This window comes from Nerophis ophidion, linkage group LG02, assembly GCF_033978795.1.
Source record: "Nerophis ophidion isolate RoL-2023_Sa linkage group LG02, RoL_Noph_v1.0, whole genome shotgun sequence".
Taxonomy (NCBI): Eukaryota; Metazoa; Chordata; class Actinopteri; order Syngnathiformes; family Syngnathidae; genus Nerophis; species Nerophis ophidion.
The window spans coordinates 85,700,998-85,723,798 of record NC_084612.1 but is presented as its reverse complement, the minus strand read 5'-3'; the positions used below and the strand labels follow the sequence as shown (position 1 = coordinate 85,723,798).

The 22,801-nt window shown below is 38.5% G+C and overlaps 1 protein-coding gene across 1 annotated transcript; it reads left to right on the top strand.

Moving 5' to 3' along the window:
• Positions 1-330: 330 nt before the first annotated feature.
• Positions 331-20,851, top strand: LOC133547098 (oocyte zinc finger protein XlCOF19-like). Its single transcript, XM_061892926.1, has 2 exons — positions 331-668; positions 19,806-20,851. The coding sequence occupies exons 1-2, from the start codon at positions 560-562 to the stop codon at positions 20,600-20,602; spliced, it is 906 nt and encodes a 301-aa protein (XP_061748910.1). The 5' UTR covers positions 331-559; the 3' UTR covers positions 20,603-20,851.
• Positions 20,852-22,801: the final 1,950 nt, after the last annotated feature.

The following is a 22,801-nucleotide window of genomic DNA, read 5'->3' as shown; positions in this document are numbered from 1 at the left end:
AATGATCTCATCGTACAATCCAGACTATTTAAAATGTATTTAAGTTTGTTAAAAATGATGTATCTGAAGGCGTTTGAATGGATTGTTTACAATGACGGCGGGTGTACGCATGCGCACATTGCGCATCGCCCATTTGTGGAAATGAGCGTGCAGCGTTGTCTTTTCTTCATGTTGAACAAATTGTACTCAATATCACTTTAATCCATGGTTGTTTTTTTTATAACTAACTGCCTGTAGTACTCATTATTTAATTATTAGATGGCGGTGTTTTGTCAAAAAAAAAAGAAAAGAAAAAGCTACCGGTTGTTTTTCCCGAGTGCGCATGCTCAGTAGCATTGAGTAACCCGATTGGTCGGAAAACCGAAAGTACCTTGTAGCCTCACTCGCTAGCTTAGCTTGCTAGCTGCTAACAAAGAGACAAAGCGGAAGTGATCGACACGTCGCTAAGTGTGCGTGGAAAGTGTTGTGATTGTGTGAAAATGTGCAAAGTAGAAATGCTGAGAGTGTTGGTGAAGCATCGACTAACTGCTGCCGCCGAAGAAATATTTGCAGTTTTCGAATGAACCACATAGCAGAATACGAGGAGGAACTTTCTGGAAGAAAAGAGGAGAAGGAGCGACAACGTCAACTACTGGACGCTCTTTTTGACAAACATCAAATTGTGTCAGGTTTGTTTACTTCTTTATTTCTCACGTGTTGACTCATTTAGCACGAAAAAAATGATTCCCGGGCGCGGCCACGGCTGCTGCTCACTGCTCCCCTCACTTCCCAGGGAGGTGATCAAGGGTGATGGGTCGAATGCAGGGATTAATTTCGCCACAGCTGGTGTGTGTGTGACCATCATGGGCACTTTAACTTTTAACTTAATTACAGCTGCAACACACACACACACACGTAACTTAGTTTCTGTTTGTTTGTATTTCATTTCATACACAATCTTCACAGCCTGCGTTCAACTCGCTGAGATGACAAAACATTTGAGCTAATATTGATGTTATTTGAACACTGATACAGTTAAATAAAGGAGTGAACATCCCAGTCAACAAGTTAAAAGCCTACTGAAATGAGATGTTCTTATTTAAACGGGGATAACAGCTCCATTCTATGTGTCATACTTCATCATTTCGCCATATTGCCATATTTTTGCTGAAAGGATTTAGTAGACGACATCGACAGTAAAGTTTTCAAGTTTTGGTTGCTAATAAAAAAGCCTTGCCTGTACCGGAAGTAGCAGACGATGTGCGTGTGACGTCACGGGTTGTGGAGCTCCTCACATCTGAACATTGTTTACATTCATGGCCACCAGCAGCCAGAGCGATTCGGACCGAGAAAGCGACGATTTTCCCATTAATTTGAGCGAGGATGAAAGATTTGTGGATGAGGAAAGTAAGAGTGAAGGACTAGCAAAAAATAAAAAAGGCAAGGGCAGTGAAAGCGATTCAGATGTTATTAGACACATTTTCTAGGACAATTCTGGAAAATCCCTTATCTGATTATTGTGTTGCTAGGGTTTTAGTGAGATTATATAGTACATGAAAGTCGGAGGGGTGTGGTGAACGCCATGCAGTCTCTCTGAGGGAAGCCACGCGGCTGCAGCAGGACACAAGCTCCGCTGATGTCTCCGGTAAGAGACAACTTATTAGCACAATTTTCTCACCAACACCTGCCGGTTGACATGTGGTCGGGAACCATGTCCGCCTGACCGCTCTGTTCCATAGTAAAGCTTCACCTTCGGGAAATTAAACAAGGAAACACCGGCTGTGTTTGTGTGGCTAAAAGCTTCCCACCTACATCTTTCTTCTTTAACGTCTCCATTATTAATTGAACAAATTGCAAAAGATTCAGCCACACAGATGTCCAGAATACTGTGTAATTATGGGATTAAAACAGACAACTTATAGCTTGGATCGGGCTGGAATAAAAATTTCCGCTACAACCCGAGACGTCACTCGCACGCGTCAACATTCCGCGACGTTTTCAACAGGATACCTCGAGGGAAATTTACAATTGCAATTTAGTAAACTCATCATCATCATCATCATCATCATCAGCCGTTGTCAGTCCACTGCTGGACGAAAGCCTCAGCATGTTTCTGCCATTTGGTGTACTTTTCATGCTGGTTATTAGCCTACACCTTCCACGCTGGCTCGGTGCGGGTTGGAAGGGGTATTTTATATCAAGAGATCCTTCTCCTAGACTAATTGCCTTACTGGTTCTGTTGAACGTAGTCTGTCCTGTTAGTTGTCCGCCCCCCATTTATCCAGGGACCCGCTCAGCTTTATGCCGCTGACCGCCCCCCAGTCACAAGAGAAGGTGCAAACGGTTCTTTGTGTGCATTTTATAGACGTTAGTTGGGACTCACTAACCCCACACACAACCTCCCATCTCATGCCTGGATGTAGTTTAACGTCATACCCAAGGGCGTAGAATTGGGTAGGGACGCTAGGGACACGTCCCTACCCAATATCCAGCCGCCACTGTGTAGTCACTATCAATACAAGGTTGCCGCTTTCATGCTAACTTCCGTGTGATTAGCTGTCCCCGCTGTCACTCATCACTGTGGAAAAAAACAGTCCCACCTATCCAGACGTTAGCTCCAAATTAGCACTGCATCTCATCTTTTCCTCCGCTTTTTTTCCAGGTGAAAGTCAATGCTCAGTCCCCTCGACCATTGTTAACCCTCCCCGGAGGTGAAAGTTAACCTTAAACATGTGAATTCAACTACTTTAGTCCGTTTTTTAACACCGTAAAAACATCAGCTGTCTTTTTCTACGGACTGCAACAGTCCGTTGTCATGGATACATGACAACAACTTCCATTCATACGTGCCCGAGGCGGAGTGATAGCCTACGCCGTGATAAGGCTTTAGAATATTTAAACCACGGTTAACAGCCAATCAGATCGCCGGATTTCACCTTTCCGTTTAATTTTTTGAATTTTTTTTAGTTTCATGTAACATATTTACAGTACAAAAGCAGCGATAGAAAGAAGTAGATGAAGGGAAACATTCTGAGTGATTTAAACACAAGTTGGGGAAAAGTTTATTACAGTTCATTTATGTTTATTTACAATGTTGTATTGCATGAATGTAATTCTGATTGTTACGAAATTGGTGAGTGGATCCCATGGATGCAGAGACGTAGTTTGGTATAGTTAAGTTCTTCCTTTATTTAGGTGGAAGTGGAATGTAGCCAAAACAAAAGGCGATGGTGGAATTACAAAAACACACCATGAATAAATAACTATATCAAACAACCAAAAATAGAACTGAAAAGCTAGGAACAATACAGGCTGGGAAAAATACACAACAGGAGTACAAAGTACAAAATAAGGACGCTAGACGAAGCTAGGATAATTTACTTCAAAACACGAAGTAAAACAAAGAAACAAAATGTTAACTAAAGGCGCTAGACGAGGCTTGGGTATAAATAGGCAAACCTGAGAGGTGCACAAGACAGACTAGAAAGTCTGTGAGTGTGAAGGAGGCCAAGACACATGCGAGTGAACTTGCAGTGGACACAAAGTCCCGGCACTGACAGGCCGTCAGCACCCAGACTAAATAGGCCACCTCATCAACTTTCAGGTGTGCACGATTGTCCAGCGTCAGCCGCACTCCAGACTGTGGGCGAGAGCGAGAGTCAACATGACGTGCAAACCAACACGGAAAAAACATGAAAAATTCAGTTGACCACACGGATGTTGTTGATGGACAGTAGACTATGTTGATGGACAGTAGACTATCAATCAATCAATCAATGTTTATTTATATAGCCCCAAATCACAAATGTCTCAAAGGACTGCACAAATCATTACGACTACAACATCCTCGGAAGAACCCACAAAAGGGCAAGGAAAACTCACACCCAGTGGGCAGGGAGAATTCACATCCAGTGGGACGCCAGTGACAATGCTGACTATGAGAAACCTTGGAGAGGACCTCAGATGTGGGCAACCCCCCCCCTCTAGGGGACCGAAAGCAATGGATGTCGAGCGGGTCTAACATGATACTGTGAAAGTTCAATCCATAGTGGCTCCAAGACAGCAGTGAGAGTCCCGTCCACAGGAAACCATCTCAAGCGGATCAGCAGCGTAGAGATGTCCCCAACCGATACAGGTGAGCGGTCCATCCTGGGTCCCGACGAGCGGTCCATCCTGGGTCTCGACTCTGGACAGTCAGTACTTCATCCATGGTCATCGGACCGGACCCCCTCCACAAGGGAGGGGGGGACATAGGAGAAAGAAAAGAAGCGGCAGATCAACTGGTCTAAAAAGGAGGTCTATTTAAAGGCTAGAGTATACAGATGAGTTTTAAGATGAGACTTAAATGCTTCTACTGAGGTAGCATCTCGAACTGTTACCGGGAGGGCATTCCAGAGTACTGGAGCCCGAACGGAAAACGCTCTATAGCCCGCAGACTTTTTTTGAGCTCTAGGAATCACTAATAAGCCGGAGTCTTTTGAACGCAGATTTCTTGCCGGGACATACGGTACAATACAATCGGCAAGATAGGCTGGAGCTAGACCGTGTAGTATTTTATACGTAAGTAGTAAAACCTTAAAGTCACATCTTAAGTGCACAGGAAGCCAGTGCAGGTGAGCCAGTACAGGCGTAATATGATCGTATATGTTGATGGACAGTAGACTATGTTGATGGACAGTAGACTATGTTGATGGACAGTAGACTATGTTGATGGACAGTAGACTATGTTGATTGACAGTAGACTATGTTGATGGACAGTAGACTATGTTGATGGACAGTAGACTATGTTGATTGACAGTAGACTATGTTGATGGACAGTAGACTATGTTGATGGACAGTAGACTATGTTGATTGACAGTAGACTATGTTGATGGACAGTAGACTATGTTGATGGACAGTAGACTATGTTGATGGACAGTAGACTATGTTGATTGACAGTAGACTATGTTGATGGACAGTAGACTATGTTGATTGACAGTAGACTATGTTGATGGACAGTAGACTATGTTGATGGACAGTAGACTATGTTGATTGACAGTAGACTATGTTGATGGACAGTAGACTATGTTGATGGACAGTAGACTATGTTGATTGACAGTAGACTATGTTGATGGACAGTAGACTATGTTGATGGACAGTAGACTATGTTGATTGACAGTAGACTATGTTGATGGACAGTAGACTATGTTGATTGACAGTAGACTATGTTGATGGACAGTAGACTATGTTGATGGACAGTAGACTATGTTGATGGACAGTAGACTATGTTGATTGACAGTAGACTATGTTGATGGACAGTAGACTATGTTGATGGACAGTAGACTATGTTGATTGACAGTAGACTATGTTGATGGACAGTAGACTATGTTGATGGACAGTAGACTATGTTGATTGACAGTAGACTATGTTGATGGACAGTAGACTATGTTGATTGACAGTAGACTATGTTGATGGACAGTAGACTATGTTGATGGACAGTAGACTATGTTGATTGACAGTAGACTATGTTGATGGACAGTAGACTATGTTGATGGACAGTAGACTATGTTGATGGACAGTAGACTATGTTGATGGACAGTAGACTATGTTGATTGACAGTAGACTATGTTGATGGACAGTAGACTATGTTGATGGACAGTAGACTATGTTGATGGACAGTAGACTATGTTGATGGACAGTAGACTATGTTGATGGACAGTAGACTATGTTGATGGACAGTAGACTATGTTGATTGACAGTAGACTATGTTGATGGACAGTAGACTATGTTGATTGACAGTAGACTATGTTGATGGACAGTAGACTATGTTGATGGACAGTAGACTATGTTGATGGACAGTAGACTATGTTGATTGACAGTAGACTATGTTGATTGACAGTAGACTATGTTGATGGACAGTAGACTATGTTGATGGACAGTAGACTATGTTGATTGACAGTAGACTATGTTGATGGACAGTAGACTATGTTGATTGACAGTAGACTATGTTGATGGACAGTAGACTATGTTGATGGACAGTAGACTATGTTGATGGACAGTAGACTATGTTGATTGACAGTAGACTATGTTGATGGACAGTAGACTATGTTGATGGACAGTAGACTATGTTGATTGACAGTAGACTATGTTGATGGACAGTAGACTATGTTGATTGACAGTAGACTATGTTGATGGACAGTAGACTATGTTGATGGACAGTAGACTATGTTGATGGACAGTAGACTATGTTGATTGACGGTAGACTATGTTGATGGACGGTAGACTATGTTGATTGACAGTAGACTATGTTGATGGACAGTAGACTATGTTGATGGACAGTAGACTATGTTGATTGACAGTAGACTATGTTGATTGACAGTAGACTATGTTGATGGACAGTAGACTATGTTGATTGACAGTAGACTATGTTGATGGACAGTAGACTATGTTGATGGACAGTAGACTATGTTGATTGACAGTAGACTATGTTGATGGACAGTAGACTATGTTGATGGACAGTAGACTATGTTGATTGACAGTAGACTATGTTGATGGACAGTAGACTATGTTGATTGACAGTAGACTATGTTGATGGACAGTAGACTATGTTGATGGACAGTAGACTATGTTGATGGACAGTAGACTATGTTGATGGACAGTAGACTATGTTGATGGACAGTAGACTATGTTGATTGACAGTAGACTATGTTGATGGACAGTAGACTATGTTGATTGACAGTAGACTATGTTGATGGGCAGTAGACTATGTTGATGGACAGTAGACTATGTTGATGGACAGTAGACTATGTTGATTGACAGTAGACTATGTTGATGGACAGTAGACTATGTTGATGGACAGTAGACTATGTTGATGGACAGTAGACTATGTTGATTGACAGTAGACTATGTTGATGGACAGTAGACTATGTTGATTGACAGTAGACTATGTTGATGGACAGTAGACTATGTTGATGTACAGTAGACTATGTTGATGGACAGTAGACTATGTTGATTGACAGTAGACTATGTTGATGGACAGTAGACTATGTTGATTGACAGTAGACTATGTTGATGGACAGTAGACTATGTTGATGGACAGTAGACTATGTTGATGGACAGTAGACTATGTTGATGGACAGTAGACTACGTTGATGGACAGTAGACTATGTTGATGGACAGTAGACTATGTTGATGGACAGTAGACTATGTTGATGGACAGTAGACTATGTTGATGGACAGTAGACTATGTTGATGGACAGTAGACTACGTTGATGGACAGTAGACTATGTTGATGGACAGTAGACTATGTTGATGGACAGTAGACTATGTTGATGGACAGTAGACTATGTTGATGGACAGTAGACTATGTTGATGGACAGTAGACTATGTTGATGGACAGTAGACTATGTTGATTGACAGTAGACTATGTTGATGGACAGTAGACTATGTTGATGGACAGTAGACTATGTTGATGGACAGTAGACTATGTTGATGGACAGTAGACTACGTTGATGGACAGTAGACTATGTTGATGGACAGTAGACTATGTTGATGGACAGTAGACTATGTTGATGGACAGTAGACTATGTTGATGGACAGTAGACTATGTTGATGGACAGTAGACTATGTTGATGGACAGTAGACTATGTTGATGGACAGTAGACTACGTTGATGGACAGTAGACTACGTTGATGGACAGTAGACTACGTTGATGGACAGTAGACGATGTTGATGGACAGTAGACTATGTTGATGGACAGTAGACTACGTTGATGGACAGTAGACTACGTTGATTGACAGTAGACTATGTTGATGGACAGTAGACTATGTTGATGGACAGTAGACTATGTTGATTGACAGTAGACTATGTTGATTGACAGTACACTATGTTGATGGACAGTAGACTATGTTGATGGACAGTAGACTATGTTGATTGACAGTAGACTATGTTGATGGACAGTAGACTATGTTGATTGACAGTAGACTATGTTGATTGACAGTAGACTATGTTGATGGACAGTAGACTATGTTGATGGACAGTCGACTATGTTGATGGACAGTAGACTATGTTGATGGACAGTAGACTATGTTGATGGACAGTAGACTATGTTGATGGACAGTAGACTATGTTGATGGACAGTAGACTATGTTGATGGACAGTAGACTATGTTGATGGACAGTAGACTATGTTGATGGACAGTAGACTATGTTGATGGACAGTAGACTATGTTGATTGACAGTAGACTATGTTGATGGACAGTAGACTATGTTGATGGACAGTAGACTATGTTGATGGACAGTCGACTATGTTGATGGACAGTAGACTATGTTGATGGACAGTAGACTATGTTGATGGACAGTAGACTATGTTGATTGACAGTATGATGCACAGTTGCACTACACTAAAGACGAAAGATGACAACTCTTCCAAGTTGTCTCCTTTGCTTTCATTTGAGTTACTTTTATAACATCTGCATGACGGGAATTTATGATTGCTAATGTAAAAAAAGTAAACTTTCAGAGTGTTGCCTTGGAGCACTTTTGTGTCCCCACCAATCTCAAAATCAAACCTAGTCCCTTGGTCATACCCAGGACACTTAGTAAACTAAAGCGGGCGTATTGGCATGTGTTGCAATGTTAATATTTCATCATTGATATATAAACTATCAGACTGCGTGGTGGCTAGTAGTGGCTTTCAGTAGGCCTTTAAAGATCTCACTTTCCTTTTAGATCATAATTAATTTCTCACTGGATCGGTTCACAGCCGAGTGTGAAGCGACCGGAATGAGAATCAGCACCTCCAAGTCCGAGTCCATGGTTCTCTCCCGGAAAAGGGTGGAGTGCCATCTCCGGGTTGGGGAGGAGACCCTGCCCCAAGTGGAGGAGTTCAAGTACCTAGGAGTCTTGTTCACGAGTGAGGGAAGAGTGGATGGTGAGATCGACAGGCGGATCGGTGCGGCGTCTTCAGTAATGCGGACGTTGTATCGATCCGTTGTGGTGAAGAAGGAGCTGAGCCGGAAGGCAAAGCTCTCAATTTACCGGTCGATCTACGTTCCCATCCTCACCTATGGTCATGAGCTTTGGGTCATGACCGAAAGGATAAGATCACGGGTACAAGCGGCCCAAATGAGTTTGGGTCTCTCCCTTAGAGATAGGGTGAGAAGCTCTGCCATCCGGGAGGAACTCAAAGTAAAGCCGCTGCTCCTCCACATGGAGAGGAGCCAGATGAGGTGGTTCGGGCATCTGGTCAGGATGCCACCCGAACGCCTCCCTAGGGAGGTGTTTAGGGCACGTCCAACCGGTAGGAGGCCACGGGGAAGACCCAAGACACGTTGGGAAGACTATGTCTCCCGGCTGGCCTGGGAACGCCTCGGGATCCCCCGGGAAGAGCTAGACGAAGTGGCTGGGGAGAGGGAAGTCTGGGTTTCCCTGCTTAGGCTGTTGCCCCCGCGACCCGACCTCGGATAAGCGGAAGAAGATGGATGGAATTATTACTTTCTCTTTAAACAAGTCTGTCTTGAAGGTTGTTTGGTAGAATTGTTGTACTTTGTAAAAGATAACCGTATTTTCCGAACCATACGGCGCCCCGGAATAAAAGGCACACTGCCGCTGAGCGGGTCTAGTCAGGTGTTTTCATATGTAAGGCGCATTAAAGGGGTTTATTATGATTTTTTTTTCTACCTGTAAAAGTCTTCCTTGTGGTCTACATCAGTGTTTTTCAACCACTGCTAGTGTGCGGCGGGATAAAGTCTGGTGTGCCGTGGGAGATGATGTAATTTCACCTATTTGGGTTAAAAACAGTTTTTCAATCAATCAATGTTTACTTATATAGCCCTAAATCACTAGTGTCTCAAAGGACTGCACAAACCACTACGACACCCTCGGTAGGCCCACATAAGGTCAAGGAAAACTCACACCCAGTGGGACATCGGTGACAATGATGACTATGAGAACCTTGGAGAGGAGGAAAGCAATGGATGTCGAGCGGGTCTAACATGATACTGTGAAAGTTCAATCCATAATGGATCCAACACAGTCGCAAGAGTCCAGTCCAAAGCGGATCCAACACAGCAGCGAGAGTCCCGTTCACAGCGGAGCCAGCAGGAAACCATCCCAAGCGGAGGCGGATCAGCAGCGCAGAGATGTCCCCAGCCGATACACAGGCAAGCAGTACATGGCCACCGGATCGGACCGGACCCCCTCCACAGGGGAGAGTGGGACATAGGAGAAAAAGAAAAGAAACGGCAGATCAACTGGTCTAAAAAGGGAGTCTATTTAAGGGCTAGAGTATACAAATGAGTTTTAAGGTGAGACTTAAATAATTCTACTGAGGTGGCATCTCGAACTGTTACCGGGAGAGCATTCCAGAGTACTGGAGCCCGAAATGAAAACGCTCTATAGCCCGCAGACTTTTTTGGGCTTTGGCAAACCAGTATTTATAGTCTGCAAATGATGTGTTGTTGTTGAGCGTCGGTGCTGTCTAGAACTCGGCAGAAAACCCGTTTAATACTCTTCCATATCAGTAGGTGCCAGCCGGTAGCTAATTTCTTTGTAAATGTTGGAAACAGCGGGAGGCAGGGTGCAGGTAAAAAGGTGTCTAATGCTTAAACCAAAAATAAACAAAAGCTTAGTGCCCCTAGGAAAGGGCACCAAACTAAAACTGAACTGGCTACAAAGTGTCAGGACTATGATATGGATTGTTGCTCCTTCGACGCAGAGGGATTACAGGACGGGCCAGGCGTGAATTCAGGTACATGATGATTTATTAATACACTTAATACAAAAATAATCAAAACAAAGGGCGCTCACAAGGAGGAATATTACTAGACTACAAAATACAAACAGGAAACAAAAACACTTGCACGATGGCATGAATGAACTATGAACATAAACAGCAAGATGGCATGACTATAAACAACCAAAACAAAACACTTACTGTGACCAAAAACAGGAGGCATGACTAGCAAGGTGCGTGGCAGGTGATCGTGGGCATGGAGAATGAGTAGCATATGTGGGCAATGCAATAGCAGGCATGAAGACAGAAAGCAAATAGCAAAGTTCCCAGGACGAGGACAGAACCAGAATGGTATAAATTGCAGCTATGATGATTAGAAACCGGTGTGGAACTGAGGGCTGGGCGTGACTTGGAGACCAGGTGGAAACTAATGTGTTACTATGGAAACAAACAAAACCAGGAAGTGTAAAACGTGAAACAAGAGTCCAAAAACAAAACAAACATGATCAAACTTAAAACTGAATTACAGGCATGACACAAAGTAAACAAAAACAGAATGCTGGACGACAGCAAAGACTTACTGTGGAGCAAAGACGGCGTCCACAAAGTACATCCCAACATGACATGACAATCAACAATGTCCAAACAAAGAGATGACGCTTGCTGCTGCGAGCTCAGTATTATGAAAAAAATCATTTACACTTTTTATTTCAACAGACTCTTAGGCCGTACCTGCGGTCAAAATTTTAAAGACCGACTGCACAGTTCCTGTCTTCACCATAAAAGACCTGTTTCATCCTGCCTGTGCTAACAAAATAAGTGTCTCAGAAAGCTAGCGTGCACAAGCTAGCAAGCTACGGAGTTTGAGGCCAATGTATTTCTCCCTCGCCCTCAGCGACCGCTCCCTCTCTTCCCTCGCCCACACACTCACTGACGTCACTCACCTGCTTAAAGGGCCACACACACACACACACATATGCTACTCTCATAACAAAGTGTTTAAAAAGGAGTATGCAAGTTGGACAGATGAGATGCCAACCAACCACTTTCATGTGGTATTGGACAGAAAGGAGGACTTTTTCTCTCCTCCATTTAAAAAATGCGGACATTATCAGCACTACTGTCTAATTCCAATCAATGCAAGTCATCAGAATCAGGTATAACACCAACTTATATTCTTGTCTTCATGAAAGAAAGGAATCTATGTGTGTTAAACATGCTTGTATTATCATTAAACACCATTAACTTGTTAAGAAAAATGTCCCTTTCATAAATAAATAAATATAAATTATAGATATGAATGAGGTAGATCTCCTTGACTTGGTCAATTGAAAAGTAGCTCGCCTGCAGAAAAAGTGTGGGCACCCCTGCTTTAAGGTCATATCCGATAATTGCGACGACAACTTTTTACTGTCAACTGAGTTTTGTTTTTAATGATTTCTGCTGGTGGTGTGCCTCTGCATTTTTTCAACGCGAAAAATGTGCCTTGGCTCAAAAAAGACTGAAAAAACACTGCCCTACATAACATGTAATGGTGGTTCTTTGGTCAAAATGTTGCACTGATGATGTTTTACACACCATCCTCAAGTCACTTTCTGACAGTCGCTTCAGGATGCGCCGTTTTGTGGGCGGGTCTTATTTTCGTGCCTCCACTTGGACAGCGTCATCTTTTTTGTAGCGGTGTAGCGTGCAAGGACGGTTGTGGAAGAAGTGTCAAAAGATGGCGCTAACTGTTTTAATGACATTCAGACTTGACTTCCATCAATAACGGAGCAGCATCCCCTCATCCGTGGTTCACTAGTGCAACAACACAAAATGTGTCCCGTGACTGGAAATTTCTAATAACTACAGTTCCTTGGGTGAATAATGTAAAGTCACTACACCGGTATGTTTGAGTGCTTTCATGGTGAGTTTACTGACGGATATAAGTAAGAACTTTACACTACTTTATATTAAAAAGGGCAACAGTGGAGGATGAATGTCACATAACAAGAAGATAGAGAAAAATAAGTAGATTATCGACTACGGTGTCTGCACGGACTACAAAAGCGGACTCGCGCACATTTCAGTATTTAAGCAGATCCCAAATACAGATCAGCAGGTACTAGAAGATAAAAAAAACCCTTGCTTTTGCATGATATTGTGAAACAAAACGCCAGATAATATGTCTGCTAATAGGTGCCATTTTGTGGAGCCTCAATACACAGCATAATAATAGTCCTATGTTTAATTTGCCAACAATCCATCAAGCGGTGTGGCTTCAAAGCTTACCAAAGTCCTACTAAAACATTTTGACAGATTTTTGAGAGTTCTATATTCTCAATGGAACATATCAAATATTGGTGTTGTTTACTTGAGTTATATTGCAGTCTGCACGTATCTCTTATGTGTGACTGCCATCTACTGATCACACTTGTCATTTCACTGTGTAGCAAATAAAATAGTTTGGAGGTGAGTAAGCACAACCAGAAGTATGCTGTACAAAGGTTATAAAGCGCACTGTCGAGTTTTGACAAAATAAAAGGATTTTAAGTGCGCCTTATAGTCTGAAAAATACGGTACTGTAATGTTTGTAGATGCTAGCAAAATATTTTTTTAATAATTTGATTAAGAACAAACATTTGGGGCTGGTTTGTAGAGGTTTTGGACAAAAGGGAGGGCGACTAATTATCGATCACAACACGTGAACATAATAGAAACTACATTATTTAAAGCAGAAATGTGAGACTATTTTGGATTTCATTTGGAGAACACTGGCTGACCTGTGATTGATCTACAAAATAATCTTTAATAACTCCAAAATGTGATTGAGCTACAAAATAATCTTTAATAACTCCAAAATGCAAGCAGCACAAACCACCAAATACATCTGCACCAACCACTGGGATTATTTCCACAGAGTTTTACAACGGGTGTTGTTGGCTCTCATTGGATGTTTTTTAGAGGACTTTATGGAAGGAATAGTTGGCTCCCCTTCATAGATTCCAAAATAGCTTCCGCACCTTTGGTATTTTTTATTTTTTGACAATCAGGAGAAAAACTTTGGACACTCCTGTGATTAGAATAGAATAGAAGAGAATAGAATACAATAGAATAGAATAGAAAGTACATTATTGATCCCTGGGGGAAACTCCGCAACACAGTTCACTCACAATAGGCAATAAACACCTTGGTATTTTTCACATGTGAATAACATAAATACAGCCTATTATACGGCAATATTCACATGTGAATAATATAAATACGGTCATTTATACGGCATTATTCACATGTGAGTAACATAAATACAGTCTATTATATAGCATTATTTACATGTGAATAACATAAATACCCTTTGATATACAGCATTATTCACATGTGAATAATATAAATACAGTCTATTATACAGCATTATCCACATGTGAATAACATAAATACAGTCTATTATACAGCATTATTCACATGTGAATAATATAAATAGTCTATTATACAGCATTATTCACATGTGAATAACATAAATACAGTCTATTATACAGCATTATTCACATGTGAATAACATAAATACAGTCTATTATACAGCATTATTCACATGTGAATAATATAAATACAGTCTATTATACAGCATTATTCACATGTGAAAAACATAAATACAGTCTATTATACAGCATTATTCACATGTGAATAACATAAATACACTTTATTATACAGCATTATTCACATGTGATTAATATAAATACAGTCCATTATACAGCATTATTCACATGTGAATAACATAAATACCCTTTGATATACAGCATTATTCACATGTGATTAATATAAATACAATCTATTATACAGCATTATTCACATGTGAATAACATAAATACAGTCTATTATACAGCATTACTCACATGTGAATAACATAAATACAGTCTATTATACAGCATTATTCACATTTGATTAATATAAATACAGTCTATTATACAGCATTATTCACATGTGAATAACATAAACACAGTCTATTATACAGCATTATTCACATGTGAATAACATAAATACAGTCTATTATACAGCATTATTCACATGTGAATAACATAAATACAGTCTATTATACAGCAGTATTCACATGTGATTAATATAAATACAGTCTATTATACAGCATTATTCACATGTGATTAATATAAATACAGTCTATTATACAGCATTATTCACATGTGAATAACATAAATATCCTTTGATATACAGCATTATTCACATGTGATTAATATAAATACAGTCCATTATACAGCATTATTCACATGTGAATAACATAAATACAGTCTATTATACAGCATTATTCGAGTGAGAATAACATAAATACAGTCTATTATACAGCATTATTCACATGTGAATAACATAAATACAGTCTATTATACAGCAGTATTCACATGTGATTAATATAAATACAGTCTATTATACAGCATTATTCACATGTGATTAATATAAATACAGTCTATTATACAGCATTATTCACATGTGAATAACATAAATATCCCTGCATATACAGCATTATTCACATGTGATTAATATAAATACAGTCTATTATACAGCATTATTCACATGTGAATAACATAAATACAGTCTATTATACAGCATTATTCACATGTGAATAACATAAATACACTTTATTATACAGCATTATTCACATGTGATTAATATAAATACAGTCTATTATACAGCATTATTCACATGTGAATAACATAAATACCCATTGATATACAGCATTATTCACATGTGATTAATATAAATACAATCTATTATACAGCATTATTCACATGTGAATAACATAAATACAGTCTATTATACAGCATTATTCACATGTGAATAACATAAATACAGTCTATTATACAGCATTATTCACATTTGATTAATATAAATACAGTCTATTATACAGCATTATTCACATGTGAATAACATAAATACAGTCTATTATACAGCATTATTCACATGTGAACAACATAAATACAGTCTATTATACAGCATTATTCACATGTGAATAACATAAATACAGTCTATTATACAGCAGTATTCACATGGGATTAATATAATTACAGTCTATTATACAGCATTATTCACATGTGATTAATATAAATACAGTCTATTATACAGCATTATTCACATGTGAATAACATAAATATCCTTTGATATACAGCATTATTCACATGTGATTAATATAAATACAGTCTATTATACAGCATTATTCACATGTGAATAACATAAATACAGTCTATTATACAGCATTATTCACATTTGATTAATATAAATACAGTCTATTATACAGCATTATTCACATGTGAATAACATAAATACAGTCTATTATACAGCATTATTCACATGTGAACAACATAAATACAGTCTATTATACAGCATTATTCACATGTGAATAACATAAATACAGTCTATTATACAGCAGTATTCACATGGGATTAATATAAATACAGTCTATTATACAGCATTATTCACATGTGATTAATATAAATACAGTCTATTATACAGCATTATTCACATGTGAATAACATAAATATCCTTTGATATACAGCATTATTCACATGTGATTAATATAAATACAGTCTATTATACAGCATTATTCACATGTGAATAACATAAATACAGTCTATTATACAGCATTATTCACATGTGAATAACATAAATACAGTCTATTATACAGCATTATTCACATGTGAATAACATAAATACAGTCTATTATACAGCAGTATTCACATGTGATTAATATAAATACAGTCTATTATACAGCATTATCCACATGTGATTAATATAAATACAGTCTATTATACAGCATTATTCACATGTGAATAACATAAATATCCTTTGATATACAGCATTATTCACATGTGATTAATATAAATACAGTCTATTATACAGCATTATTCACATGTGAATAACATAAATACAGTCTATTATACAGCATTATTCACATGTGAATAACATAAATACAGTCTACTATACAGCATTATTCACATGTGAATACCATAAATACAGTCTGTTATACAGTATTATTCACATGTGAATAATATAAATACAGTCTATTATACAGCATTATTCACATGTGAATAACATAAATACAGTCTACTATACAGCATTATTCACCTGTGAATAACATAAATACAGTCTGTTATACAGTATTATTCACATGTGAATAATATAAATACAGTCTATTATACAGCATTATTCACATGTGATTAATATAAATACAGTCTATTATACAGCATTATTCACATGTGAATAACATAAATATCCTTTGATATACAGCATTATTCACATGTGATTAATATAAATACAGTCTATTATACAGCATTATTCACATGTGAATAACATAAATACAGTCTATTATACAGCATTATTCACATGTGAATAACATAAATACAGTCTATTATACAGCATTATTCACATGTGAATAACATAAATACAGTCTATTATACAGCAGTATTCACATGTGATTAATATAAATACAGTCTATTATACAGCATTATTCACATGTGATTAATATAAATACAGTCTATTATACAGCATTATTCACATGTGAATAACATAAATATCCTTTGATATACAGCATTATTCACATGTGATTAATATAAATACAGTCTATTATACAGCATTATTCACATGTGAATAACATAAATACAGTCTACTATACAGCATTATTCACATGTGAATACCATAAATACAGTCTGTTATACAGTATTATTCACATGTGAATAATATAAATACAGTCTATTATACAGCATTATTCACATGTGAATAACATAAATACAGTCTACTATACAGCATTATTCACCTGTGAATAACATAAATACAGTCTTTTATACAGTATTATTCACATGTGAATAATATAAATACAGTCTATTATACAGCATTATTCACATGTGATTAATATAAATACAGTCTATTATACAGCATTATTCACATGTGAATAACATAAATACAGTCTACTATACAGCATTATTCACCTGTGAATAACATAAATACAGTCTTTTATACAGTATTATTCACATGTGAATAATATAAATACATTCTATTATACAGCATTATTCACATGTGATTAATATAAATACAGTCTATTATACAGCATTATTCACATGTGAATAACATAAATACAGTCTACTATACAGCATTATTCACATGTGAATAATATAAATACAGTCTATTATACAGCATTATTCACATGTGAATAACATAAATACAGTCTATTATACAGCATTATTCACATGTGAATAATATAAATACAGTCTATTATACAGCATTATTCACATGTGAATACTATAGATACATAAATAAATGATAAAACATAGATTAGACACTACATGAAGTCCGTCCTTTAAAACGGTCCAGGCAGGTTTTTTGTTCATCCAACTTTTCTGTACTTTAGCGCATTAATGTGATTTTACTACAATGGAACATAACTAATCGTTCAATTTGAAGTTCTAAAAGTGGGCGTGGAAGTCGCTTCCTGGCGGTTCCGCTGATCACACACGTCACAGGAGACCGGCGTCCAGAGTTGAACAAAGTTTTAATGCACATCAATAGTTTTTGCTATTTTGACTTTTCAGTCTCTCCAATACTCAAGTACTTCTTCTTGCTGCTGTTCCCGAGCGCTACTGTTAAAGACAACAGGGGATTTGACAACTCGTACCACCTGGGAAATCTAATCACCTGTTCAGCTGTGTCTCGCCGTTGGCCTGGCCACGCCCCCGTCTGATGGTGCTCTGCCCTCAGCACCATGGACAGAGGCGGTGACCTTTGCTCCTGCTGGTAGCGCTGGCCACACTTCCCTCCACTGTGTTTTTTGATTATATTTTGATTAATTGCCCAGCCCTAACTTAACTTCACAGTGAAAAAACAAGATACATTTTGTATGATTTTATTTGGTCGTGGCAAAGACCTGCAAGTTTGTTCGTTTTGTTAAAAAAAATGGCTGTACCGGATATAACACCGTGCTAATTTCCATCTGTAGTCCTTTTATGGCACATTTAACATCCACAATTAAAATTACACAGGAATAAAAATACATAACAAATTGAAATGACTTAATAAAAAGTGATTTAAAATACAAGTGCAATCAATACACAGAGAAAGTGTGAGTTACTAATCAGTTACCCTATTTCCTTGAATTGCCGCCCGGGCGCTAAGTAATTCAAAACCTCTTCTCACTCTGGCATTTACCAAAGGTATATGGTAAATTTAGGCCTGCGCTTATAAATTTGAGTGTGATGTAAGGATACCATTACGAAAAGCACATTTGATAAAAAAAACGTTATTATGGTCTTATCTTTACTTATAAATGAAGTCCATGCGCAGCTCCTTCTGATCAAAAGCATGGATAACTTGTTTATAGAAGTCTTCCTTATCTTTCTTCAGTTTTAAAAGTCTCTCTGTCTCGATGGAGATCTTCCTTTATTACCTCCTGCTTCCATTGAAAGTCCAGTTTAGAAAACTGTTTTATATTAGATATGTAATCCTCCATGTTAAAAGTGCAAGCGAGAGGAAAAAATAAAGGATCGCTGCTCACTCTTGCTGCTTGTTGTCACTTCTTCTGCAGCCGAGTAGTCGCAAGAAGGATCACTAGCGCCCTCTACCACCAGGAGGCGGGAGTCATTTAATGACTCATATTTGACACACGCAGCTACGGTATATTAATAAAACATAGCTGCTTACTGTTCTTTTTAGCATATTCATTAGCTTGGACCTTAAATCCTACTGAATAGCTCTTAATCTTCTTCCCTTTATGCGATTTCAAATGATTGAAATCAGCCTCCTCCATTTTGAAAATGATGACAGGTGAAGTGTCACTCGTGACGTGACGAGTTTGACCCGGCGGAAATTCTAGGCATATGCTAATTATTTGGCGAAACATGTTTGACCCGGCGGAAATCCTGAGCCGGATGTAATGCTAAGCATGCGCTAATTATTTTGGTAATTCTAGGCAGGCGCATACTATTTACCCGGCGGCAATTCAAGGAAATACGGTAGTCATAACCCACTAGTTGAATTTCATTGACCTTACCTGTTCTTGCAAAAAGCAAGTTCCTAAGCCTGCACTTCTGTCACCCCCAAATAATACATTAAAACTAATTGTTGAATGTTTTTGTGTCCTGCAGTCTGTGATGAGATGGAGCAGGAGGAGGCAGAGCCCCACCACATTAAAGAAGAGGATGAGGAAGCTGATATCTCCAAGTTTTCAGTGACTTGTGTCACTGTGAAGAGTGAAGATGATGAGGTCACAGGTGAAAGTGAGGAAAAGAGAGAGGCGGAGCCTCCAAGCAGCAGCTCAACTCATGAGGACCACTGTGGAGGATCACAAGCAGACTTAGCTCCACTATCAGAAAGTGGCGACGTAACATCACACTCCTCTGACACCGACTCCATAGCTGATACTGAAGTGAAACCCTTCGCGTGCTTGGTTTGTGGAAAAGCGTTTACTCGAAATGCAAGTTTGATATCACACAAAAGAACGCACACAGGGGAAAAACCTTTCATTTGCTCAGTGTGCGGTAAAACGTTTTCTGAAAAGAGCAGCCTGAGGAAACACGCGAGAACACACACCGGAGAGAAACCGTTTTCCTGCGCGGTCTGCAAAAAGAGCTTTCGTTACTATTCCACGTTGGTGACCCACAGGAGAGTGCACACCGGGGAGAAACCGTTCTCTTGCTCGGTCTGCCAAACAAGCTTCCGGTTTCAGACGTCTTTGAATCAACACATGCGAACGCACACAGGAGAAAAACCCTTTGCCTGCACAGTTTGCGATAAAAGGTTCTCCCAGAAGTCAACTCTGACAGAACACGGGAGATTGCACACCGGAGAGAAACCGTTTTCATGTTCGGTGTGCAACAGAAGTTTTAGGTACCACGCGTCGTACATTCAGCACACGAAAAGACACGCGAGTGAGAGTCTGTGATTAACTGCTGGCCAGGGCCTCCTCGCTTCTTCGTTGGGTCCCGTGTCGTGTGTTGTGTGAACTACTTACTTGTCGTGTCATGTGATCTTTTTACCGCAAACATACTCCTACACCCTTCCTGCAGAATACATGAAAGCTGATCCCATAAAAACTGTATTAATTCCTTCAAAAGTCTGCAGATTTTTTGTAATTTGTGACAAAATGTGTAATCCTGCTTTGTTACCGAAATAAAACTTTTGTTTAAATTTCTCAGGGCATTGAGTTGATTGCAAATTGATGGTTCTCTAGTCTGAGAGGAAGGTGCTTGATCCACAGTATTTATTCTCTTAAATAAGGTGACTTATTTTGTTGTTTCCTGTGCTTTGGTTTAATTTCTCTTATCTCTAGATCTGTCTGGCTGCGCCTTTACACCTGCTCAGCGCACTGGTTTCTCTCCTGCTCCCTGTTGGGACCTTGAGGCGCAGCTGACTCTGGTTGCCAATCAAGATAGTTCTTAACTCAGCATTGAGTAAAACACTTCCTGATTTGTTTCTCGCTTTGTCTGTTTGTCTTCTTTTTTCATAAATATATATGTTTATATCATTAAGAATGTGTCACACTACCTACACACACTCCTTGTAAAATAGAAAATGGTTCATTCCTAATGGTAGCAGCAACGTGACAGAAATGAGGTAAAAATATAGTAAAATCTCCGAGTGGCAGCAAAGGATAAAGTTTTGTTCACGTTTCACTTTTGCACTTCATAGCACATAACGGCGGTGCGTTCAAGGACCCTTGGTTAAAGTGGAAACAGTGGGGCCAGTAGTTCTAAAAGACAGGCGAGACTTCGACTTCAGATGAAGTAATAATACAATAATTATACATCATTATGATGATTGTTTTTATCCACTGATGATCATCTACATCAGGGGTCACCAACGCGGTGCCCGTAAGGACCAGATGAGTCGCCCGCTGGCCTGTTCTAAAAATAGCTCAAATAGCAGCACTTACCAGTGAGCTGCCTCTATTTATTGAATTGTATTTATTTACTAGCAAGCTGGTCTCCCTTTGCTTGACATTTTAATTCTAAGAGAGACAAAACTCAAATAGAATTTGAAAATTCAAGAAAATATTTTGAAGACTTGGTCTTCACTTGTTCAAATCGATTCATTCATTTTTTTACTTTGCTTCTTATAACTTTCAGAAAGACAATTTTAGAGAAAAAATACAACCTTAAAAATGATTTTAGGACTTGGAAAAATATACCTTTTTACCTTTTAAATTCCTTCCTCTTCTTTCCTGACAATTTAAATAAATGTTCAAATATTTTTTTATTGTAAAGAATAATAAATACATTTTAATTTTAGATTCTGTTTTTTCCAAGAAGAATTTTTGTGAAATATTTCTTCAAACTTATTAAAATAAAAATAAAAATGTTCCAGCAAATCTAGAAAATCTGTAGAATCAAATTTAAATCTTATTTGAAAGTATTTTGAATTTCTTTTAAAATGTTTGTTCTGGAAAATCTAGAAAAAATGATTTGTCTTTGTTAGAAATATAGCTTGGTCCAATTTGTTATATATTCTAACAAAGTGCAGATTGGATTTTAACCTATTTAAAACATGTCATCAAAAATATATATTTATTGTAAGAAATCATTAAGAGTATCGTGTTTCCACATGATAAATATCATTAATTATTAATAATAACATAGAGTTAAAGGTAAATTGAGCAAATTGGCTATTTCTGGCAATTTATTTAAGTGTGTATCAAACTGGTAGCCCTTTGCATTAATCAGTACCCAAGAAGTAGCTCTTGCTTTCAAAAAGATGTAGAGTCTACATTGATCAGATCATCTTTACCAAAGGGAAATTTGACGTAAATATTATCGTATTTAAGTGAATAATCTCAGATTATATGAATAATACAACTTTCAGTCTTGCCCTGTGGTGAGGAGGGGACTTGTCCAGGGTGTCAGAATCTCAATAGTTTTTATTGCTATTGTTTGAGAACGGGTTCACAAACTAGGATTTTTTCTTGGTGCAACATAAAAGACATATAACACAGAACAGGTAGTAAAAAGCGTTTAAACTGAGCTATCAGATCTTGTTATTGTACCTGCAGCTGGGATAGACTCCAGCACCCCCCGCCACACCAAAAGGGACAAGCGGCAGAAAATGGATGGATGGATGGAACTCTCAATCTCATTACTTTATCTTA

Coding starts and splice junctions, on each gene's coding strand:
- LOC133547098 (XM_061892926.1), top strand. CDS start 560: ATGAACCACATAGCAGAATACGAGGAGGAACTTTCTGGAAGAAAAGAG. Junction 669..19,805: donor CAAACATCAAATTGTGTCAG/GTTTGTTTACTT, acceptor TGTGTCCTGCAG/TCTGTGATGAGATGGAGCAG.